The sequence below is a fragment of the Elgaria multicarinata genome, chromosome 3 (assembly GCF_023053635.1).
Source record: "Elgaria multicarinata webbii isolate HBS135686 ecotype San Diego chromosome 3, rElgMul1.1.pri, whole genome shotgun sequence".
NCBI lineage: Eukaryota > Metazoa > Chordata > Lepidosauria > Squamata > Anguidae > Elgaria > Elgaria multicarinata.
In genome coordinates, this window is record NC_086173.1 from 94,816,979 (window position 1) to 94,843,197 (window position 26,219).

At 39.7% G+C, this 26,219-nt stretch overlaps 1 protein-coding gene across 5 annotated transcripts in view; it reads right to left on the reverse strand.

Annotated features, from left to right (window-relative positions):
- Positions 1 to 26,219, reverse strand: part of EBF1 (EBF transcription factor 1) — a 410,357-nt gene that overhangs the window by 113,678 nt on the left and 270,460 nt on the right. For 3 of the 5 annotated variants that reach the window (XM_063120929.1, XM_063120932.1, XM_063120928.1), the window contains exon 8: positions 16,723 to 16,864. In XM_063120929.1, the coding sequence (XP_062976999.1) occupies positions 16,723 to 16,864 (142 nt within the window). The remainder of the gene's footprint in view (positions 1 to 16,722; positions 16,865 to 26,219) is intronic. The other 2 variants (XM_063120931.1, XM_063120930.1) reach the window with 1 other exon arrangement.

The following is a 26,219-nucleotide window of genomic DNA, read 5'->3' on the forward strand; positions in this document are numbered from 1 at the left end:
ACCAAGCAGGATATAACACTTTGAAAATGGTTTGAAAACTGTATATGGAGTGTGTCATGGGCCCCAACAGTTGTCACTACTGTCAGAAACCATTTTAAAGCAGTAGTGTCAATCCTGCCGTTGTATAGGCACGATGCTTTTCATGCTCCTATCAATCAAGCAACATAATGAACGGCACCATCTCCTGTTTCCTACGCAGCCCTCTATTCCTTCTATGCCTCCAACTCCCTGTAAAATAAGGATTATACAACCAGGTTCCTCTCCACTGTGCAAGAATAGCCATCACTGCACAGCTATCCTTCATATTCCTGGGGGTTCATCATATAGTTTAGTAACGCTAAGAATATATGAAGAGCTGTGCTGGATCAGACAAAAGGCCTCAGCATTCTGTTTCCACAGTGTCCAACCAGATGCCCACAAGCAGGACATGAGCACAATTAAAGCACTCTTCTTTGCTTCTTTTCCTCACAACTGGTATTTAGAGATATATTGCCTGTGATAACAGCGGTAATATATAAGCACTGTGATTAGTTGTTATTCCCAACCTTATCCTCCATGAATATGTCTGATCTCCTTTAAAGCTGTCCAAATTGGTGGTCGTCACTTTATTTTGTGAGAGAGAATACCATAGTTTAGCTATGCGCTGTGTGAAGCAGTATTTCCTTTTATTTGTCCTGAATCTCCCACCATTCACCTTCACTGGATGACCCTTTGTCCTAGTATTATGAGAGAGGGCGTTCTTCCTCTCCACATTCTCCACACCATGCATCATTTTATACACCTCTATCATGTTCCTCCCTTATTTATCTTTTTTTGAAAGCTAAAAAGCACCAAGCGTTGTCACCTTTCCCAGGAGTTGCTCCAGCATAATACTAAATATCTAAAGAGGCCAAAGACATATAGGAAGGCACCTTATACAGAATGATAATATTGGTCCATCTAGCTTAAAATGTCTACGCTGACTAGCAGAAGCAACTTTCCAGGATTTCAGATCGGAATCCTTCCCAGCCCCACCTGGAGATCCAGGAATTAAACCTGAGATCTTTTGCATGGAAAGTATGTGCTCTTCCAATAAACTATGCCCCATATTCCAACACAGAGGTCTCCAATCTTCAGACGTTGACCCCACTTCTCCCAGTTTACTTACTTCATTCTTCCTTGGCCACTGACTAGAGTTGCCAGATTGTAGCTGGGAGAATCCTATTTTAAGTGTGTGGCACATGCAACTCTTGTTGAAAATCCTTTTGAATTATACATCTAAGCTATGGAGACTTGCAGAATTCAATAAAAATGTGGTGGGCTACTGTCTGCCCAGACTTTGGAAAGCAAGATCAGTGGTCCACTAAGGAGTTATCAGGGGGTTGTCCACCGTTATCTGCACTTTTCTACCTGCTAGTGTAGTCATGAATACTGGTAAAATATAATTATTATCTATTCATTTGAAAAGCTAGATGTAAATAAATTCAGTATATAGAAAATGTTGATTAAAGCTGGGATTTGACATCTCTGAGGAGTGCACCTCAATGTGGCCTGCATTAATATTTTTCTAAATAGCATGAAAATAAATTCTATGGCTTTACTGTAGAATTTTATTTGTCCATTTGTGATCATTAATTTAAGTACCGAAGTAATAAAATTTGTAAAAAAAAATGTTCCTCATTTGTAAACAGCACATCACAGTTCAGAAAAAAACTCATTCTGTTTTATGTCATCCCCTAGTTAAATGCTAAAATGAATACTTATTGATTTTTTAAATTTCTATTTTGCTCCAGCATATCTCTGTGTCTGCAAGAAAGAAAGAAAACCTTTGTTATACATCTTTTGCCTTCATACCCAAGTATATCATTACTATATTTTGAAATGTCCCAGGAACCTAGCTGTGGAGTTGAATCTCTACTGATGATCGAGACCACACAAAACATTAGGGAGGGCTAAAGTGAAGCACTCCTATCCCAACTGTCCAAATTTGGTGAGGGCTAAGGGTTGCACGAGAGCACTGTTCTGTCAAAGAATACCCTTGGCAGAATAAATTAACATGCTGGTGCTGGGTGTTTGGTCAGCTGCTTCCTTCCTTCCCTTCAGTCAGTGGAGACAGGTGTCTCTGATTTCAGTGGGGTTGTGAATCTGCACTGGGTTTCAGTCAGCACCTTGGATAGCTCCCTAGAAGTCTGGCTGGTTCTGACCAAACCCCAGAATGGATTCACTGCTCCAGCAAAATCAAAGCCACCAACTTCCATTGCTTTCAGTGTAAAATATTATGGGACTGGAGGAGAGGAGGGAGAAACAAGGTCACATCCTTTTGACCCTGAAGCCATACAGCTGGTGGGACACCTTAGGCTAATCTTCCTCAACCTGTTGCCCTTCAGATGTTTTGGACTACAACTCCCAGAACTGCTCACTGGCTATGCTGGCTGGGAATTATGAGTCCAACACATCTGGAGGGCAAGAGGTTGGGGATGTCTGGTTTAAAGAAACGCAAGGTGGGAAAGGGCTTGGAGGATGTGCTTCCTTTGAGCCCAGCTCTTACCCTTCCCTCCTGAAGATTTTCAACAGATTCTACTTCATACAAGATGCTTGAACCACTGTCACTTCTCCCCTACCATGCAGAAAGCTCATATTTGTGACACATGCAGTTCAAAGAACCCTCATAGCAAGAAATCTAAAAATGGCAAATTTCTACATCCATAAAACAGAAGATTCAAAGGGTACCCCCAAAATAGTTAAGGTCATTCGGCATTACCCAGAAAGCAGAGCTCTGTCCCAGGTAAATCTAGAAGATGGAAATAGGATCTATATAGTAACACTGCTTTTTCATGGTGATGATTGATAACTGACTATAATTATTTCAATGTGTGAGTGTACTAATTCAGGTTTGCTGGCAAATGGTTTACACAGTTATAACTACGGTAAATAGACCACATGCTAATCCTGAAATCAAACCATCCCACTTCCTCCCTTCTCCTTTCACTTTGCATACTGCATTAAGCATATTTTCAAAAGCCATACAATGACAACTACATCAGCAGTAGAGAGAAGTTGCATCAGCACTGTAAGTAGAACTGAGATGGCTAAAAGAACCCTGTTTATAAACTGTAAAAAGAATAATAAACAAACTGCTATATAAAAGGAATCAACAATTAATTATCCATTCAGTTGATTGCAATGTTTGTTGCAACGTCTACTTGCTGTGACACTGTGACAAATTATATGGAGGGGGCTTGTTTAGATTCCTTTTGGTCAGAAAACCACTTTTGGATCAATTTGGTTTGGGGAAACTGTAGAAAAACAGCATATCAGAAGAAAGCAGAGGAACCCTTTAAAAATATAAACAGTTTATACAGATATATATAAGGAAATTGTTGGGGAAGAGAGACAGTAATTTGGTTTCTACAAACAAAAATTGAAGTACTCCAAGAGCTCTTATTCTTATTTTGATTTCTTTTCTAAATAAGAGGATATCATTTAATGCAATTTTCCAGAGCCTGGGAATCATAAAGTCAAACATGTCTACTGGAAAATCTGTGACGTTAATCTTGGCCTAAGTTGTATTTTTAACAGGCGCTGAATTTGTGCGTTGGATAATCCAGATGGCCATAGAGGAATCATCCTGATAGGATTAAACCTTTGTGCTGAACTCTGTTCCATCTGTTCTTTGAGGTTTGCCTCTGCCTATCGGAATAAAAAATTTGCAGCCTCTGTGTGTTTTGCAGCATGAGTAACAGCAGCACTTTACAAACATACACACACAAATGCACACACATACACACCCTTGAGCACTTATTAGTAATGTGTAATAAAGGTAGCTTGAAGTTTACTGCCAAAGAAACATATTGGATTTATTATTCATCTCAAGAACAAAGTGCGTAGTATCTAAATTTGAACAACAAAAAAGATGTTTGTTGTTGTTCAGGGACTTGTTCAATTCATTAAACCATAATACCACCATAAATTCACAGATGAAGGTATGACTGCTCATGAAGCCGAAAGACTCTTAATCTTTGAAAACTATTATACGTTGCTGGAATGCAAGATGCAGTTTTACTTTGACACACGGGGTGTTAAATATTCCAAATCAGTGAAAACCAAATAGCAATGGTTGCAGTTATTTTTGTCCCCGTCTGGCTGCAGACTGGGGCGGGTGGGGGTGGGGGAACCTGGCTCTGTACAAGAAAAACATTTTTACTTTTATCACACCTGCATCTTATTTCTATGAGCTATCAATTAGCATCATAAATTTCTGCATTCATTGTTGCTCCCTGTCATACACGGGAAGGATGTATATTCGGCATGTAATAAGATTCAGTATAGGCATTCTCATGACAGGTATACCACTGAAATATATGTAAGGACTAAGGAAACCCTCAACTGTTCAGACTCTGAACCATAAGACATAAGCAAGAGAGACTAATGATGAATAGGTTGAATAGTTAGGAAACCCTGCAAATTACTGTATCTTAGACAGGAAAGGAGTAAAGACAAATAATGATCCAACTGATGCCAATAATCTAGGGGTGGGATTGGGAGTGCAATATCACGCTCGGACTATGTTTGTGATGACAGTGAAACAGCACTGCCAGCAATTTAACCCAGCATTGTAAATACTAGCCTGCAAAAAACAATGACTAGGCAGCTGTGGGCTGATGAAACAGGACCTTGCATTTCCATGCTGAGCATGGAGGAGGAGCCGTTTCTCCTCTGTCATCGCAGTCAGTTTCTGGCCTCAGTGGAGAAATGGAGTGCTCCTTCCCCAGCGCACGCATTTCCTTGTCTTCTTTCACTACCAGGCTAGTGCTTACATGCAAGGCAGACTTAACCAGAACAGTTTTTCAAGCAGTGAGAAAGAATTCCCCATTTTTGGCACAGAGGAAGTCTTTTTTCTATTCAGTATATATCCTCGTGCTGGACCATCTCAGTACTTTCAATTGAATAACTGGAAGGCCTTTGTAACATATTACTATTATTATTATTATTATTATTATTATTATTATTATTATTATTATACTATTATTACATTATTGTTGTTATTATTATTATTATTATTATTATTAGTAGTAGTAGTAGTAGTAGTACTAGTATTCTAACTACATTTGTTAAATCATTGTATTCATTTTTCCCATTTAGCTATGATGGCACCCGAAGCAAGACTGTTGGCAATATAATGTGACCTTTCGTAGAATAAAGTCTACAGCCTGGTACATAAAGAAAGGCTACATTCAGACATAAACACTAAACTATAGTTTAGTGCTACATGAATAAGCCTCAGACTCATGTGTGCTCCTGTCTAGTGGAGGATGGTGGCTCCAATTTCAATGGAGACGTGAATCCAATCTGGGTTTTAGTCAAAACCAGCTAGAACTCTAAGGGAGCAATCTGAGGTGTTTCAGCACCTTGGATAGTTCCTTTAGAGGTGTGGCTGGTTCTGACTAAAACCCAGATTGGATTCACAGGCCCACCGAAATCAGAGCTGCCAGCCTCTACTGCTCCTCTCCTCTTTCCCCACCGCAGACACAAGCAGGAGATCATAGGAGATTTTCTCTTGTTTATAACTAACCATCGTTTGTCATTATGTCCAAACCCAGGACTATGGTTAGTTTTAATTAGTATGTGTCCAAATAATCCATCTTCAAACTGTGGTTTACAGTCTTAGAAATGAGTTCATGACAAAATCGGAGCTGGAGCCTTCTGATTTCTAACTCAGTCTCTTAGCCACTACACTGTACCAGCTCTGTTCTTATGATACCTTTCAGCCTTACATGATGTTGTGACTTGTGAACCGCCCAGAGAGCTTCGGCTATTGGGTGGTATAAAAATGTAATAAATAAAATAAAATAAAATAAAATTGAAATGCAGAGTTGAACAGAGTATTTATCATAAAGCTTATCCTCTCTTTCTGCCAGTGGCAGCAATACCCTTAGGATCAGTTCACACATGGTCCTCATCTTTAGCTTCCCCATGAGTGAGCCTCATGTGTTCTTCTCCCCTGCACATGTAGTCTTTAATTTATACATGCAAATGCCTACACAAGTAGAACGTGCTCATGTGATCCATGTTCCACAAAACAGTGAGACAGTTTGCATGACTGGTGCTATTCACATAGGTATTTACATGAATAGGCCCTTGTTCACATTCAAGATTTAATATGCAGTGAAGACGGAACGAGAGCCTGAGTGTCCGTCTGTAAAGACATTGTGCAAAGTTTAGGTCAGTAAGGCTACAGTCTTAAGCACACTAGCTAGGGAGTGAGTCCCACTGAACACAGAGGGACTTACATCTGAGTAAACATGCACTCCATGCCACATTTCTGAACAGATTCTGAGATTATCAACATGCCTGTGAAGCTACAGCTATGGATTCTGCAGAGTTCTGCAGAGTCAATGAAGCCTTTATGCTACATGGCTAAATTCCAGAAAGTTTACAAAATGTTTAAAACAAATGAGTCATTATTTCAGGCTGTGGAGCCTGGTGGCTCCCATGTTAGTGGGGCAGTGAATCCATTCCAGGTTTGAGTCAGAACTCTAACAGCGCTATCCAAGGTGTGAAGCACCTTCAACAATACCTTTAGAGTTCCTACTGAAATCCTGAGCACCTTCCCCACCCCACTGACATTGGAGTCACCAGCCTCCACTGATTTCAGAGTTTGTTCCAATATTCAAAATCTTTGCTCAGAAGATTGGAAATGTTTTCAGAGTGATGCACAACTCCAAAGAGAGGATCATGTTCATAAGCATCATGAGAAGGTGCTCCTCCTCCTCCTAATTTTAATAGTAGGAAATTGTAAGGCTATTTGTATACAAAGTAGTTTTGTGTAAAATGTAATTGATAAAATAAACACAGTAGGTCTTTACTGCATTGCATCATTGAACCAAACACCCGATAGCCAAGTGCATTCTTAATCCTCTGTTTTTTCAGATGCTGGGAATGACTGACAGGATAAACTGCTTCATAACTGCCCTGTGAGTTCTAGTACTGTCAGAGATGGACCGCTAGAATGGCCCCATCTGGCTGTCCGTATTCTTAACATAGTTTGCCATCCCTGTAAGATTTGTACTTTCCCTTATGAAAAATGTATAGTCAGTACTGAGTGTTTCGTGCCCCCCCCCTTCCATTTTTGGCTGCTGCTATTTGTTGAAACGGATATAGAATCAAAGCAACTGCCAAAGAGCCTCAGTAATTTCACACAGTGCAGGGGGAAAGCGGGAAGGAAAAAGCACACAGCCCTGGCCCTTAAAAAAAGAGCCATTTAAACTGCTTGTCAGTTGTCAGTTTGACAAGGCCACTTGAATATATTCAGGAGGATTTGCATAAACGCTCACGGTGAGTTCACCATGGCTGCTAGCGCTAATGGTACATAAAGTAATTTAGTCACTTCTCTTAGGCATCCTGTCAGAGTGATGAGCACCTCCTCTTTGCCTTGTTGCATATTAGATCATTAGATAATAAAGTGTTAGAGCATGCAAACCGACAGGGTCTTCAGCACTATAATTTTGAGGCTACTGCATTATCCTACGGAAGGGAGGAAAGGGGAAACCAATTGTGCAATTGACTTTAAATTCAAATAAATACAATCCCCCCAGGCTGGAAAATTACTTTGAAGCGATGCTATTGAGCTTGCTAATAAAACTTTGCACATGTCTACAGTGAAATCTGCCCCCAACTGAGCAAGATTTCACTTACACTTCACTGCTAGCTTATTTACTGTAGTTAATTATATATAGCAAAAGCACAAGATTTGAGCTGTACTCACAACATATGGCAGTGTAGTGCTAATACCTTTTATTTACACGACTGGAACTGTTAGTTCACCTGTTTAGGTCAGTCTCTTAGCTGTATACATGCCACCTCCTGAAGCTGTGAAGGAGCCCCCCAAAATAAGTTCCTCACCTTGGATAGCTGCCTTAGAGTTCTGGCTCGTTCTGACTGAAACCCTGAATGTATTCACACACACACTGAAATCAGAATCACCAGTCTCCATTGGCACTGGCCTTAACTGAATGATTGCAGGTTACAGAAGGGGTACCTCCTGAAGCCATGCAGGTGGCATGTTGTCAGATGCTTCCCCACTGTGGTTACAGATGACAGAATAAAATGCTTTAAGTAGCTACTACATGGCCGTAACATGGTTCCTAACAGTCTTAATTCTTAATTCTATGCAGAGGCTCATATGCAGCCACATGTCTCTACATATTCCCAGTGTTTTAAATTTCTCCTTCATTCTATGAGGATTACTGAAGGTAACTGTCATGTTTTTGAGAGTTTATGATTCTGAAAAAGAACACCACTTAATTTCCCCTTTACAGCATGTCCACAGTTCCCAAATGAGGAGAGTTGGAGAAGTCGTTCTTGAAGCTATGAATAGAGCAGCCTACAGGGATACAATCAAAAAACACATTGCATCACAGCAAGTAATCACTGCAGGTAATAACTGCTTTGGTGCATGCTTGTCAAAATATTACCAAAAGGAGTTGCACTGAGCTTACAACAACAGCACTGGGCCTAAAATCACCTCAGAGATCTGCAATATAAAAGTGGTGCTTGGGCATATGTGGATGAGAAAAGCTGTTTGATGCAGTTTAATTTATCACATAAGGCTTTACAGTAAGCAGGTTTATAAGTTTATTATACACACACACACACACACACACACACACACACACACACACACACAGAGAGAGAGAGAGAGAGAGAGAGAGAGAGAGAGGGGTTTACACACATATATGTCAGCACACATATGTATGGAAAGAATCACACCCCTGAAAAAGAAAAGGTCACTCAAGTAAACTTACTTGTTTAAGGATATAATCTCTCTATATCTGAAATGATCAATTTTGACCTTTAAAAAAATGTACTTCGCCAACATGGCTCATAATGCACATAAAATGTTTGCTACAGGACAGAAGAGACTAGAGCAGCCTCCCACAACCTGGTCCCCTCAAATGGTTTGGACCTCAACTCATCTGCCTCAGCCAGCATGGCTAATGGTCAGAAATTCTGGGAGATGTAGACCCCAAAACATCTAGAGGGTACCAGGTTGAGGGAGGCTGAACTAGGGTCCCAGGTCACCAGATATCTCACATCCATAGCATGAAGATCCCTTTTGGGGTGAGAAGGTGGGACCATAAGAACATTCTACCTTCGAGTCCAGTTTAACACTTCATCTGACAAATTTCACAAGTTTTCCTTCACACTGTATGTGGTTCTGGGCTCAATGATTTTGGGACATTTTCCTTTTAAATTGGCATCCTGGAGTTCCATACTGATTCACGTACATGAGCTTCTCTGTATACAGCTTAATGTATATAGATAATTTTAGAAACAAACAAGCAGGGTTTGGTTTTTTAAAAAAATAAATAAATAAACTGCTATTATCTGAGTGAAACCGCAATAATACTTGCAAGCCATTGATTACTGTGGTTTACCCGGCTTGTACAACACAATGCTGCTTAAATTAGCATCTACCTGCTATTACGTTTGAAATATAGAGCATTTACTTGAGCAGTGCATTTATTAAAGCATGGGTATCAAGGAGAACTCTATGGATATAAAAGCCTGATCTTGATACGGTGAGATAGATCACAGAGGAACTTTTCTTTTTACTGTCTGACAAGTGAAGTAAAAATAGAAAAAGGCTGGGTAACTCCAAAGTGTGTATGATTCCTGGCACATAAAATGGTTAGAACCAAACTGGGAGACAGAAGAGTCCTCTAGAAGCTAACATCCTTTATCAGTCTGGCTCAATGCTGAAAAGTATTTCTAGAAATAGTTGATAGTAAAGAAATGTAACAAAACCAGGCATCAAGTACTACATTTTGTTCTACTAGTAACCATACAAATGGATATATCTAGAAAGAAGTTCACAGTATCCTATGATTGTTGGAGCACAATTCCCAGGCCTTCAATGTGCAGACCAATCTTTCAAATACAGTAGGTCTGTTATGAGCCTTTGACAATATTGTAAGCTTTCCTTTGGAATTTTGACCCTATGACCCTATGAGTATTTTTTACTGCTGTGCTAAAAAATTCATCCACATTTTTGGACCATTCTCAATGGGATGGGGGGGGGGGATTCTTACGAAAAGAAATTCAAAGGAGAATAATATTTCTGAGAAATTTTCATAGGTTGGATTTGGGGTTCTTCTGCTTACTTTACTTATGAGGTGACCAAAGAATATGTGTGGCTGTCCTGTCTTTCGTTGTACAATCATCTCTTTGACAACCTCTTCCTTGGTTTCCCACACTTCAATTATGATAAGGACTTTTCAGATCAAGAAGCACAGGCAGCCTAGGAGGCTGCAGAGCAATAGAGAGATGTGTAATAGAAAGAAACGATATGCATAGAACACTGGGCCACCTCATAGGGATTAGGTAAGATAGAAAAAAGTCACACAAAGAAATTCAAATTATATTATAGAACGCCCTAAAAATGTGGCAGAAAAATGGAAGCCTCTTTCAGGGAGCTTCGGCTATTGGGCGGTATAAAAATGCAATAAATAAATAAACAAAAATGGAAGAAAACTTTCAGGAAATTGGAAGACAGATTTTGGCACATTACCAGCTCTACCTCTTCTCTGGAGCTGGACACAACACTGCCTCCATTACTCTTGCTACAGGGCTTTCAGGGAAGTAGAGGTATTATAAGCCACCTACATTAGCAATATGTTGCATCCACAATCACCACTCAGAAATTTAACATTTGGCAGACCCTGGGGAAGGTGCTGAATCATGAAAAACATCAAGTAGAACTGAGCCAACATTTCTGAGAAGACCTTTTCCTCAGAAAAAACATGATTTTTCTTTTAACGCCCCAAGACATAAACAGCCACTTTGAAGAATTTTCTCTATATTTTATTCACTTTGGGGGGGGGGTCTGCCTTCTCACACTCTCCCCACCCCTCACAATGCCCCAGAATGATGCTAGATATGGGGCATTGGATACAAATCAGGGTAAGGGTGCCAACAGATTGCTGATGTTGTCACTGACGGTGGCAGCACACACACATATATACACACACACCCTTAAGGGAAAAAAGAACGAAACCAACCCTCACCAATAATAAGCTCTAACTGTGGGAAACTGTTCTGGAGAAATTTGGTGAAATTGTCCGGTCCCCCACCCCATCCTCCCCAATGTCTCTGCCCATACATAGGGTAGAAAGTTTGAGAGGGCATTTGAACACAGCTCTAGTGTTTATTTAGAAGTAAGTCTCAATTCTTTCAATTGAACTTCCTCCCTATAAAGTATGCATATAATTGAAGCCTTAGCTTAGGCTAAGCAGAACTTTAAGAAAATAAGTCTGGCCCTTGAACACAGATTTCCCTTGAACACAGATTCAGACTGTAGAAGACTTGCCACATTGATTATTATTACAAAAGAAGATGGCACAGATAAAACTATTTTGTTTTACCACACTTCAATCCCATCTTCCTGTTGCTGCTGCTCCCATGAGAACTGCATATTCCAAAACCTATGGAAGTTGATGGGCTTTCAACTGTAGGTAGGATCAGCCCAAGCTATGTTGCTCTCTGAGGTGAAGGACAAGATGGTGCCTCCATCTTTCCACATACAGAAAATGGCCAGACTGGCAGCTGAATACTACATGAGCACTTCAACATTGACAAGAGAACACTTCAACACTGGGTGGAGAACAGCACCCTTCACAGGCTGGGAAGAGTGGGAGTCGAATTTACAGAGCACCGGAGAGGACAGATGTGTCCTCCAACACCTCACCACTCTGCTTGGTGTCTATTTAGTGCCAGCTCAAATAAATGCTGCCACACAGCAACAGCACTAGCATGTGTTTCATGCGCACATGCATATGTGCAATGCATGCTAGGGTGGGTAGACTGGGCTGACTGGCTCTCTGCCTGCCCACTTGATAGTAGCCTTTCCTGCGACACATTAAGAACAGAGGGCAGATGTGAGGCTGAGAGGCAGCCCAGTCCAGCAACAAGCAAACCCTGTTGCTGCTGCCAGAGTGCTCCCTCAGAAGGATGGAAACAGATAGGGAGAGAGGCCAGGAGAAATGGGTTGAGGGGCTGCTGCCACCCTTCCGAATATCTGCCATCTGATGTGGGCACCTCAGTCTAATTAACAGTATGGCCGGCCCATATTGTAGGCTACTTTTCTAGCACAGTGAACTCTTGGAAAGGCGAACCATTAGCAATGGCTTCCAAAGTGTTTAAGGACACAAACCTATGCATGTTTAAACAGAAAGAAGTCCTACAACTCCCAGCATGCCCCAGCCACCATGCATAGGATTGTGTACTAAAGTAAGTTAATAGAAAGCATTTAAAGAGTAGATATGGAAAGATAATGGCTTAGATCCATCTTTAGAAGATAACTGTAGAACTACAAAATTTGGGTCAACTAGCATAAGACATACTTTCATGGCAATCACTATTGCCAAAGTATGATTTCCTTCATATATTTTCTCCACACATTACCTCATTTCATGGAATGAAAATATGGGAAATATTTAAACCAGATAGCTTTACTTTAAGTGTGAGAATAGGAATATTTCCAACCTGAAGGAATCTAGTGCTATCCTAATAATTGGTAGTTATTCAAGGGGCCTTTTTGAGGGTGACAGAAATATCTGGCCTTATCCTTAAAAAGCAGTTTTGTGTTTTGTGTTAGGAGTCTTCAAGGAGGAATGAATAGATATTCTTTGTATAGCTTTGCTTTTTGCTAATTAATAAAATAACAGTTCACACATTCCTTAGTAAAATCAGGCAAAAAAATATGACAGTGGTTTGTTTATTAAATTAGGTTGCTGGCAGGGATGGAAAAAAAATCTATAGTATGAGTTATAGCCTAAAATGGCTCATGGTCTACATAAAAAGTTAAAGCTAAATAAATACAGATGTAAGTTATGTTTATATAATAAGAAACACTGCTGAGCTAAGAATTTTAGGTTAGAAAGTGCAAACTTGTGGACCTGATTCATCATGCATTTACCAAATTGACCCACGTGTGTAGTTTCCGAAAATATCAAGATGGCTATTTTGCATATATGCAAAGTAAAAAACAGTAGGGTATAAAATATTACAGCTTAATACTGGGGGAAGAAAGGATTTTTGTTCACCATTGCTTCATCTAATAATGGAAACGTACATTTTCATTCTGTACGGTTGTTGTTGTTTTAATGGTATTTCATTTCCTTGGGATAAATCTCAGCTAGCTTCTTTTGAAACAAGCCAATCACCCACTGGTTCCACAAAAAAACAGTGTAGACTTTTATCCACACATGCTAGCTCCAAGAGAAATTGTGGAACATTACTCTGGGAAAGACCTGGCACAAGAGAACTCAAATGAACCTCTCTACATGGGGTCTCTAATAACACAGCCTATGCATCTTTACTCTGAAGGAAGGCCCACTACGTTCAATCATACTTACTCCAAGCTAAGTTGCATGCAGCAGGACAGAGCAGCTCTATGGAGGTGGGTTTGGTGAATCTGCGGCAGAGGAAATTCTAGTTCCTAAACTATGCTGGCTTGTGACAACCAGGGCAGAAGACTGGGGACAGGTTTTTCTTTTCTTTTTTCCTGTCCTGTTTTTAATCCCACCCCTCATTTCCACTGACAACAGTGGGAGGGACAATCGTTACGCCAACTCCAGGCTGGCATATTTTCTCTCTCTTGTCAAGTGGGCGAATGAAGGAGCTTTGAATTCTCTGGGTCCAATGCTCCTCCAGTCTGCTCCCGACACCCCTACCCGCCCTGCCCATGACAAGGAAAACGCCACCGGTACATCGACAGAGCTTTCTAATTGCACACCATGGACTCTCCAGGGGTCATAAGTGCCACAGGAGCAGCACTTCTGCAGCATCCTACAGCCTATTGGAGGCTACCTGACAGGATGTAGGATTGCAGCCATAGTTATCCATAGAAAAGGCAAAATACACTAAAGAACACTTATGCAAAATCTGGACAACAAAAAACTTCCATTTGGCAGAATGAGGGTTGTTTTTCACACATTCATTTCATTTAACTAATATTGACAGACTATGTTCAGAAGACTATCCTAAGGCTTCAGAATTCATAAACATTAAAACAAAAATAATACTTCAGTAATATTTTGTTTTTTGGGATGTACATAGCTTCTGAATTATGAGCCTTAGGCAATATTGTTAAGCTTTCCTCTGGCAGATTAAGGGCTTGAAACCTACTATTAAAAAAATAGAGGTTTATATACAGTAAACAGGCATTTAACAACAGCTTCCACTATTACGTGACTACTGAAGCAGATCCTCTTAGCTCCAGAGAGTCCTAATCATGTAGAGGAACAACTTTCCACCTGCAGTCTGTTGGGGGAGGGGTGATGTTGAACCCAACACCTAATGTATGTCTGAGCATTCACTCTTGCATTTGGAAAGTTCTTCAACCAGCGACAATGTTAGAGGCCTCCAAATCTGATAGCACTGCTTCCTAATGAAAGACATGAATCAGCTGCACTGATCCCCTGTTAAATAAGGATGAGGTATTTTTACTCAGTCCAATGTGCCCTCTTTCCCCTCTTGCTTTAAGATACATATGTACAGAGTGGGGAACTCTGCAAGCACAGAAAAATAGTGGATTCTGATGTCCAGGAGCCACACAGGAGTGGCTTGAAAGCTGACCTCATGGTACCTGTAACTATGTCTAGAGGCTGTCATCTGAATCCACACATATTTTTAAATGGGGTAAGAAGGAATCAAATGGCAAAATCAGCCAGGCAGAAGAAAAGTGGCCAGGTTTGGGTAGACATCACCAGCCCTAGTCATGATACTTCACACTAAAGCATCCTTCCCCCAACTGGTGCCCTCCAGGTGTTTGGAATACAACTCCCATCATCCACAACTAGCATATACAATTGTCAAGGATGATAGGCTTGAGCTCCAAATCATCCAGGTTGGGGAAGGCTGCACTAGAATATGTATTCTATTTTATAGAATAAAATGGAAAAAGTCACTATGATTAATATACAATAAATTAAATGGTAGCCTCCACCAACCTGATGCCTCCCAGATGTGTTGGCCATTGACCATGCTGGAATGATCAGAGTTGTACCAGAGGGCACAGGGTTTGGGGAGGCTGTCCTAAATCATTTGGGATTGGGATACCTGAAGGGCAGCCTGCTCCTCCTATAACAACTTGCCTGTATTCACAGGTCAACATCCAAGACTGTTGGTGTTCCATTTCTATCAGAGACTAGCTTGGCATTCACAAGGAACAGGACTTTTTAGTGGTGGCCTCAGACTATGGATTACGTCTCCACTAAGATACATTTGGCATCCTTCTTTGTCTCTTTTAAGAGTTAGATAAAGTATTCCTCCTCTAAGGAGTTCTCAAGGAAGATGTGTCCATGTAGTGTACCGTTTCTGCTTAGATTTGATTGGTGTGTATTTGGGTTATTGATTTATGTAGTTTTGATATTTTTATGCTGATTTAAAACTACTGGTCATATTTTGCATTTTTATATTTCTATTTGATGGTCTTTTAGTCATCTTGGGGGCCTTTTTTAAGGACGAATAAAAATATTTTAAATAAATCATAATCATAATTTCTTTTTTAAAGATGGTGGAATGGGACTGAGAAATAGTGATTTACTCAAGGCTGTTTTGAATTTCTGGGTTCTTCAAAAATATTGAGACAGCTACAAGGAAGTACTCTATGTCCTAATCTGGCTCAGAGTGATGAGAGGGACATGTGAACGTATTAACATAGTATTTGCTCTGCAGGTCAATTTATTGAAACCTGAGCTCAGTTCTTTCTGAGTCAGTTATTTGCAACATAATCCTCAGATGCGTCATGTGAATACTTTCTTGTGGATCTCTGAAAACAATCTAATACACTCTCCATGGGACTGTTGGGGATGGGAACCCCATCCGTTTATCTTGCTCTAGGACTAAACCACAGTATGAAAATACCCCCCAAGCAAACACAAATGTTGGATCATGTGAAGTATTTCTTAAAAACTGACTACTTTGTTCAAGACTGTTTCTTGAAAAACAAAGGTGGGTTCACATGGCCATGCTTCTCATGTAACCATTGTAGCTATCATGACAGTTAGCTATCATTTACAGATTTGTAGGGACTCTTCCAATCTCCTATTCTCTGTAAAATTGGGAATCTCCAGGAACATAAAAGAGCACTCCTTGTCTAACCGAAGAGAACTAGGCAGCCTTCGCAAATGTAAAGCTTCTGGGTTATATGCAATGTTAGAGTAGACCCACTTAAATGAATGGGAGTTAAGTAAAACACAACTAACTTAAATCTAATTCATTTCAATGGGTCTACTCTAAGTAGGACTAACATTGGATACAACCCTCTGTGCACAATGGAACACTAAAGAACCTCAAATGTACAAAATGTACAAAAATGGCATGTATCCAAAGTTAGTCCTGTTTAGAGTATAGCAGACCCATTGAAATGAATGAGACCTAAGTTAGACTAGCATTGGATACAACCTAGTAACCATAGATTTGGTGGCAGGGGCTGTAACATAACAAGGACAGGAGGCAATGACCACTGCAAAATTGGCTGTGTGGAACCACCCAAATGGGTTGAACATTGTGTATCAGCTTTGAGCAAAGTACTCCTAAAAAATAAGTAAGTTAAGTAACTGACCGTTTCATACTATGATCCCACCAAGACAGCAAGCAATTAAGAAAGAAATGGGGGAAAGCAACAACCCAAGGGACCCACATTTAAAGAAGCAATGGCAACCAACAAAAAATGCCTACCATGTTCCAGATAAGAAGGCGTACCTTCCGAAGGATCAAGCCTTCGAGCCCTCCGCCCATGCTTGGAGTTGTTGTGCACAAACATGTTATCCGATACTGCCAAGACATGGCCGTCCACATTGACTGTTGTAGATACCACAACCTGCAAGTGGAACAGTAATATAAGGAAACACTTTAATACAATTTAAAATCAAATAAGCACAGAGTGTAATAAACCCAGAATCTTAAATAACAGCTGGAAGCTGCAGAAAATTGCCCAGCTATTTCGCATAATAACTAGTGCTTAGACTGTACGACTCTAACAAGAGGTGCTATTGATGAGTGGGTCTTTGGCATCATAGGCTTTTGATGTCATTTTAAGTCAAATTGCACAGTTTGTAGCTGTATGGCGGAACATACACTGTTAACCATCATTTTAACAAGAGCAGCTTTATTAACTTTTTTTTAAAGAGCTGGCTGCATTTTGCTGCACATCATCCTTCAGCATGCACGCCGGAGTAGATAAAGCTGTTGTCATTGCAAATGAGAATTGATTCAAAAACAAAAGAAAAACAAAAGTGTGGTCTGTGAAGTTGGGATGAGAGCAGCTGTATTCATCATGCTGTTATAGCTGTAGCTGCCAGGGTGTTTGCACTTCTCCAAAATTCTTCCGAACAGTCAGTGTGTGTGTGCGTGTGTGTGTGTGTAAAGAGGCATTTCAGAGCTTAAATGAATAGTGCTTTTCAAATCCAAGTAGCCATTTTCTTTAGCAAATAATCAAGTTTGAATCTGCACACTTTGCAAACTTCGACTTTTCCTAATTCATTTAAACAACTAAAAATGGAGATTCTGCTGTAATGTGTAGGGCACATACAGAATCATAAAGTCACAGACTCAGTTGAAAGCAAAAATACAGTTTGCAAATACACAGATGCTCAGCTGACATATTCCCCAGCAAATTTCAAACATGTTTCCAATTAACAGCATGATACATTATGCAACAAATGTAATTGAAACACATTATGATTGGGGTGGATCCTTTTTTCATCTAAATCTGTCTTCGCCAACCTGGTGCCCTCCAGATGTGTTGGGGTACAAATCCCATAATCCCCCAACCAGTACAGGGGTTATGGGAAATGTAATCCAATGGATTTGAAGGATGCTAGGTTGAGGAAGGCTGATCTAAACGACCTCAGGTTACCAAGAATATTTTTTTAAATTAGAAGATGCCCATATAAATGTTTGTTTGAGGCCACCATTACATATGCAGATTTTAGATAACAATATATTTAAATGATGTGAATGCTTATCAATGGATTCCTGAACTTATGGTTAGTGACTACAACCCTTGTTACTTGAGGAGCCCAATTCTATATGATGAATGGAAGGCATTTGTCTTTTCTGGCCTTAAAAATAAGGAGAAACCCCCTGGGGAGCCCAAAGGTTTCCAAGTATGAGGAACTCAAGGTTGCTATGGTGTTCTTCAGGATCAGACAAGGAGCTATGTTATTCCTGAAGAAAGTCTCTTACTTGATTGCTGCTGTAGTGCACATGGGCTGTATTTCAGCACCAGAACAATGATATTAATACAGTATAATTGTATACTGTATTATAATTGAACAGCAAGGTGACAAGGGATTTATTTATTTTATTTTTCTACCAGGAAATGGTTCTCAAGGCAGCTACATTCTTCAGCCACTAGAGCATTAGAGCATAGGATTAGGCTGCAAAGAATTATTGTGGCTGGTCTCAATTACATTAAGAAACTTTGTTAGGTATAATACAGTAAATGAAAACCAACAAACCCTACAAGACAGTTTTTTTCTATAGGAGGTAACCAGGGTGGCCAATAGATACCTGTACATCAGACATCCCCAACCTGGTGTCCTCCAGATGTTTTGGACTTCAACTCCCAATAGCCCAAGCTAGCATGGCCAATTCTCAGGAAAGTTGGGAGTTGTCCAAACCACCTGGAGGGCACTAAGCTGGAGAAGGCTGATTTAGATCAGGGGTGGGCAAAAGGTACAGATCTCCAGATGTTCTTAAAATGTTTGTTCTCAAATTAATGGGTCAATTTCACAAATGGTTAGTCGACAATGCTCCCAGTTCCACAACCTCTCACTGAGTACACTAGCCTGATTACAAGCCTGTTTCCCATGAACATGTCTGCCTTCCAGAACTTTGGCTAAAACAATAAGAAGAAATGACCTACACTTCTCCTTATATTAAACAAGGAAGGGGGATTAAAAATTGAAACCCACTGAGATATGTTTATTCATGCGACCTCTTACAACCAAATATAATAATTGTCTGTTAATTGCAGTTTCAGCTCCCACCTCATGCTTCAACATGTGAAACAGCAATCAGCCGGCTCCTGTTTAATCCACCTATTATGTTGACTAATTAACTTTGCTCGACAGTTTATTTCTTCCTCCATTATCAGCCCCTGTCAGCCGCAAGCACAGTGCCGCAAAGGGGGACCTCGGCCTCTTTGATTGATCACCGATAGATTGACATGCAGATTAATTTAATTAGAATCACCTCACTTGAGAAATGAAAGACAATGGCAAGGGGGCTAATAGATCTGCTCTTATAATGAGGCAACCCTCCAGAGCCAAGGAAGAGGATTTCTGATTTATTTTGCAGAATTCCCTAGTCGCTCCAAAAGGCTCTTGCTTTAATTGTTCTTGGTATTGAGAGGCTTTAGCCTCTGAAGAGGTGAAATGCTTTACAAGGATTGGCAAACATTGCTTCAACTCTCTAAGGAAAGCGCTACCCTCTCAAAGTTGCATGAAGAGGAACGTTTGCTTGCAAGAATTCCCTTACATTGCTTGAAATGGGTAAAAGGGGAAGAAAATAAAATGAAACTCTCCAAACAATGCTTTATTAACTTTAATAAAAAAAATTAAAAACCTGTTTTGTCAAATCTTGACCTACGATTGCTTAGTCAAGCAGTTCCAGCCAAGCAATCTCCCCCTCCCCCTCTATCAAACTTAATAAGGCCTTCAAGATTGTGAACATAAAATGATTTGTGGCTAGAAATAGTCTGTCAGAATGGCATTGGCTCATTTCACTGCATGTATTAATAGGGGGGAATGTATTAGGTTAAAATAGGGTCAAAATTATTTGAGAAGTTTTAGAGACTAGAATGCTAAAAAAGAAAGCACTAGATATTATAGATGTATATATTTTTTATTTACAACTGATCAGTGAAAAATACACTCTAAAGTAATATTTTAGAAGGATTTTTATATTTTATATTTTTGCATTATATACTATCCACTGTTTAAGTCAATTTCAATCTTTCATAAAACCACAATCCATCCCATGTGGAGAATGTGTACCTGGGTAGACGACCCAGATAGGGCCGTGCAAAATATTATGTACTGACCCCATTTGAGAAATAGAAACCTTCCTGCTTTTTCAAGAAAGACTGTACTAAGTGATCATACTGGCCTTCCCCAATGTGTCTCTCTCCAATTATGTTGGGTCTACAACTCCCACTATTCACAGCCAGCGTCACCATGCTGGTTGATAATAATGAGATGCTATGAATCTACGGTAGGGTGGGGAACATGTGGCCCTCCAGATGTTGGTGAACTACTTCTCTTATCAGTCCCAGCCATCCTAGACTATGCTGAGGGATGAGGGGAATCCCAGTCCAACATCTGGAAGGCCAAACATTCCCCACCCCTGATCTAGGAGCAATCTATCAAATGTATGACTCTCAAGAAAACACATCAATGACTCATTGGGAAAGTTAAGGGGAAAGTTTGATATGTGAAAAATAAAGGGGCATCTCTATGTGGTAAGAATTGCATCATTCTATCATTGAAGCTAATTATAAATAGCATCTGAGAGGTTCAAGTTTTTGTCCCTATGTGGTAAGGCTAAAGGTCTAAGGATATATCTTGCCATGATGCGCAAAGTACAACCTTAACTAATAAAGTTCACTGAGGACTACTACCAATATTTCAAAATTATTATTTAATTCTATAAATATGTAACAAAACAAAGCAAAAACCACAAACAAGTCACAAACATTAAGACATACAAATTGCACACTTCATGAAACCCAATACATTCCTACCAAGACCTTTTGACTGACCCAATAGTCTAAAATTACCCATTATAAATATAAACATATAATTTTGTGAAATCATTATAGCGTCATAATAGTCACTAGAGACCATACACCAGAAATACTATTTTATTTTTCTCTGTTGTTGTGCTGCGAAACACAGCTCCAGTTAAAGGCCCTTGTCTCCAGGACCATGGGAGCCAGCAGGTAAGGGTTGGCTTGTCACTTACAACTGTGAGGATCAGGAGGGGCTTCTTCTCCCAATGCTTTTCCCTTCCTTGACTCAGGACTGATGGCTCAAAATTCCCACAAACTGTGACACTACCCTGCCCCATCTACCTCAAAGCACTAAGGAATTAAAGAGGGATACTCAGCACTGCATTCTCAGCACTTTTATGCCATTCCCTCCAGTAGCTAGTTCACCTACCTGATAGATGGAGGCCACAACCAGCTGCTGGATTGCTCAGACAGGGACAACTTCCACTGAGGAAAGAAAGCACAAAGAAGCAGCTTCAAGAACTGGTAACTTCCCAACACATTTCAAGTCTGCCTTGTCAAGGGGAAATTCTCACATTTGCTCCTTCATGGAAACTGTTCAATAAAAACTACATGCTGCGGTTACCTTAAGCAGACTGCTTACAGAACAAATATGAGAATTTTTCCTTGACAAAGACTTTCTCAAAATGCATTGGGAATTCAACAATCTTACGGCTGTTCTTTAATGTTTCCTTTCTTCTGTGGATTTTAAAGCATTTTTGAGACCCCAGATTTATGCGTGAAGACTTGCACTGCCTGAGAGTGCTACAAGTTTACGAGACAAAAAAAGAATATTCTAGAGTGTTTTTGAGGCACAAATCCTAAAAAGCTAAAGTGCTTAATAATCATTTTGTTTGAAAGAAATAAAATACAAAAACAAACAATTCTAGCTGTTGAGTCCTGATCCTGTAAAAGAATATGTAAATAATTTTGCCCATAGGAGTACATGAACAGCGAATAACTTTAGTTACCAGAGTAATCTCACTGAGATCGGTTACTTCACCCTCCCTGCCCACAACATCTGCAAGATCAGGCACTCAATCCAACTCATTCATCTTTAAAACATGTTTTGAATTGCATAACAGAATTTTGCTACCTAGTTCCCTTGAACAGAATTTGATTTACTACAAAGACACCATACCAGGGTGGCTCTTTTGGAGTCGTTAGGAGAAAAAACTATAAAAGGAATCCCCTAGAGAAACTGTTTCCAGGGTCAGGAAATGTGAAAAAATAAAAGTGGTTATTTGGTGGTCTACTTTAAGAAATGATTATTCATAGTGCACCTGTAAAACAAGCAGAAACACTCTACTGATTGTTTGAAGAAAAACATTTTAAGTAATTGAAAATGTGATCACTATAAAGAGAAATGTAGTTAACATACAAGGTGTTATTTAAATATTAATATTTGGTGACAGTGCAAAAATATGTGAGATTTTATTTATTGACTGATTTGAAAAATTTATAATATTTACCGCTTGAAGATGGAATTTTACTCTGAGGGTTTCCTTCCCTGTAGCTACTAGGTAACATTGCCCAATTTGGTTTCTGTTGTTTGTTTGCTTTACTTAATGAACCACCTAAAATTAATCTCCAGCTCTGCTAATACAGAAACTGCTGTTTCTCTCCACTTTTGCTCTCTGATTAGGATACTAGCCATGGGAACTGAAGTCCAAAACTTCTGAAAAGCACCAGATTGCCTGTAACTCTTCCTCTATCACGTTTTAAGACCCAGACAATGCTGACTTCATGACTTCAACATCAAGTCAGCCCCCCTTCCCCGCCCCCCGCCCCCGCGTCTCTCTCTCTCTCTCTCTCTCTCTCCCCGTATCTTTTTGCATTTTGAGCTAAATATTATGGCTTATCTTGCAGTGTAAACCATTCCTAACCATGATTTAAACATGCTCACTAGCCACTTGCTGCAAAAGGGTTAGTGACTTAACCATGGTTTAGCATGTTGTCTGAACAGGCCCATTGATGGAGGACCCTTCTAAACAGAACTCACTGGTTTATAGCTACATGGCTGTCTGGGGGATGCTGGGAGTTGTGGAACTTTTTTTCTGTTTAAACATGCATAGGATTGCACCCTTAGTCTCGAACAATCCTCAAATAAAATCAACATGACGAAGCAAATAGACTCCCAAATATAGTCCATATATATTTTGGGAAAAAGCAACACATTTTATTTGGTAAATTAGTTTAGATCAAAGCACATGCAAAACTAATTTGTAAAGGAAACCACTTTTGTTTTAGCTTTTAAAAAAGAAACTAAGAGGTGTAAAGTATGCAAAGAAGCAACTTTTAAAAAAACACAGGCAAATGTGGGGTAAAACATATTCCAGTTTAAAAATTGATTAATGAGGTGCTGACAAACTCATATAAACATGGGGACGAACAGGCCTGCCAAATCTCAAACCTATCCAAATGTTGTGAAGAAAACACAGTTTTCAATTTGAGACAGGCAAACAGAAAAAGATTTTCAGATTTAGCATCAACCCTTCACTGATTCTCAATTTAAATCTTATATAGAGCATTGGAGGTTAGTAGACAGCTAATTTAAAACGTTTTTGTTAAAATTGGGTATCCTAAATTTACTGCCATTTGCATTCCAGTATAGACGTTCTTCTGTGTATTGCCAAATAGTTTGGATGCAAATGCTCTGGAAGCTAGTTTAAAATTTTCTGGAAAAGAAAACTGGAGATTTAGAAAACAAGCTGTTTATCTGAGTTGGAGCACTGAGCCTATTTATTTGTTATGGCGCATCACCTAATATTTCAAGTTTAGGAGTTACATTACTCCTCATTTTTAACTACAGCCCATTAAGTTTTGCTAGCCAATTAATTTATGGCATGTTCCTCTTATTTTCAGTAATCTCCATTTTACTGGAAGTAAATTTACATTTTTGTTTATACCTCTAAACTCCATGTTGAAGAAAGTAAAATGACTTCTAGGCAGATAACTCCTTGCAGCACGAATCTATTATTATTTTGGTAATTCAAGTTCCAGCCCCAACAAGGTATTAAAAACCTGGCCTAAATATTTAGGTAGGAGCTTGAAGCTGGCTGTGCGCACTGCTAATTGGCTGTCTCCTGTGTTGTCATGATCCTATCTCCACACACCCATGCCATCTCCATCAATTTTGAAACTCTATTTTCCTTTTTTTAAAAAAGGGTAGTAGTTTCATCCAAGACATTTCTGAAAAAGCTTAGAAAAATAAAGCTAATTCTGAACCAAGCCATCAGTAGTCTTAATGACTCATTTCTACACACCTTTAGAAATTTATGGAAAACACAAATGCCTATTTTCCCACAATGTCATGATTTCATAATGGTTTCAGTAGTGGTCTTTACAATGATGCAAGAAATAGGCAGTGCTTCCATATTAGCATTAGACATAATTCACTCACTCATTTATTCCCGAGAATCCAGATGACATTTTCCCCAGTTCTTTGTATTCCCATCTTTCCCCTAAGGTGTTGTTTTAAAATTACTCCATTTGTAACAATTTTGGGAGCTTCCATTGCAGTGGCAATGCAGTTCTTTCAAGTGTGAATTGACACATAACTATGGTTTGATAAGTAATAGTCCCACCTCTCTCTATTATCTGTCCACCCTTCCACCATTACATTCTCTAATAACTTAAGAGCATCATTCAGGCATTCTATGCTCATTGCCAAGCATTGTGTAAAGAGAGAATGGGACAGTGTGCATTCACTTGCTGGCCCCAACCCCATGTTGCCTCTACATTGGGCGAAGGACTGAAATTTAAAAGCCTGCTGAACGCACATGGGCTTTCTATGGCAAAATGGAACTCTGTATGCTGTGCCTAGACCTTCTGGGAGAAGAGACTCCTTTACATGCAGCAAAAGTATTAACAATTAGAGCTTTTTTCAGGGAAAGGGATGGGTGGATGAATTTTACCAGCAGTTGCAGCTGGCAGGAGTGAAAGAAACTTTCATAGAGAAAGCAGTGGGTAGATGAGTTACCCCAACAGCTGCCATTGGAAAGAGCTATGGGAGCATCTACAGGGAAAGAGGTCAAGTTTTCCCAACAGCTTCCGTAACTGGAAGAAGCTCTAAATGAGAGGGCATGGCTTTTCCTGAACACATGTGCCAGGCATTTAACAGCATGTGACCCAGAATAGTTGTTTTAAATGGATATTGTATGTAATCTGTTTTTATGCTTTTACATTTTGTATATCAGCTTTTAATGTTCAGTGTTTAAATCTTTGTAAACCGCCCAGAGAGCTTCGGCTATGGAGCAGTATATAAATGTAATAAATAATAATAATAATAATAATAATAATAATAATAATAATAATGTGCCCTTTCACAGCGAGCGAGCGAGAGAGAATCTCTCTCTCCCTCGGGCAGTAGAAATAGCTGCTGCAGTATCAACTTTTAACAGTGAAATAGGTGGACCAATAAAGTTCCCTGAGCAGCAGCAGCAGAAAAGTATCCACTGTATGGAACTAACCATTGCGTAATTTGCACTTCATACGATTAGATCTAATGCAACATTAGGAAAAACTAAACAAATAATAAAACAAGACATTCTGTTGGTGCCTGGAAGCACCTAAAATTATCCAAAGGTCTTTCAATCTGTTTCCTCAGAGCTGCCTTCGCCAACCTGGTGTTTTGGACTTCAACTCCCAGCATTCCTGAACACTGGCCATGCTGGTGGGGGCTGATGGGGATTGAAGACCAAAACATCTTGAGGGTACCAGGAAGGGAAAGTCTGCCCTTGGAGGGTTAAAAGAAAAAAGGAAGAAAACTGCATAATCAAATGCTAATGATGTGACCTACACCATCATGCTGCAGGATAAAGAATATATGTGGGGGTACCTTCCAATCCCAGGCTTTAGCTTCTTTCTACTTACCCATCCCTGTTACTTAATACCTGAATTAGAAATACAGAGACTTGCTTGAATTTAATTGCAAGGAGCTTCTTGAGTAGTATCCAATGTTAGTACTCTGTGAAGTAGACCTATTGAAATGAATGGGTCTACTCTAACATTGGATACTACCCCTGACTTCTTGTTAAATCTGGATTGGGGAGAATGACGTTGAGATGTCCAAGGGGGACAGGCAGATAATGGGCTGAAAGATGGGAGGATGGACCACAGAAGGAGGCCTACATAGCAGGCTCTAAACCCACCCAAGGAGGCTGCTATAAGAAACCAAAGCCTTTGCCCTCCTATTGGCTCTGGGAATAGGGAAGCCTCTGTGTGGGGCTGATAGAGTGAGGAAACTTAGGGAGTCCTCTTAGTTTTTTCAAGATGCTCTGCTTGCCTAGCCAAAGTAAATATATAGCATCAACTAACAGGCTTGTTTTGTTTGCTGTAGCATTCAATCAACAAGTCCAAAAGGAAAAGAGAAAAAATTAACCCTACTGTTATTCATAAA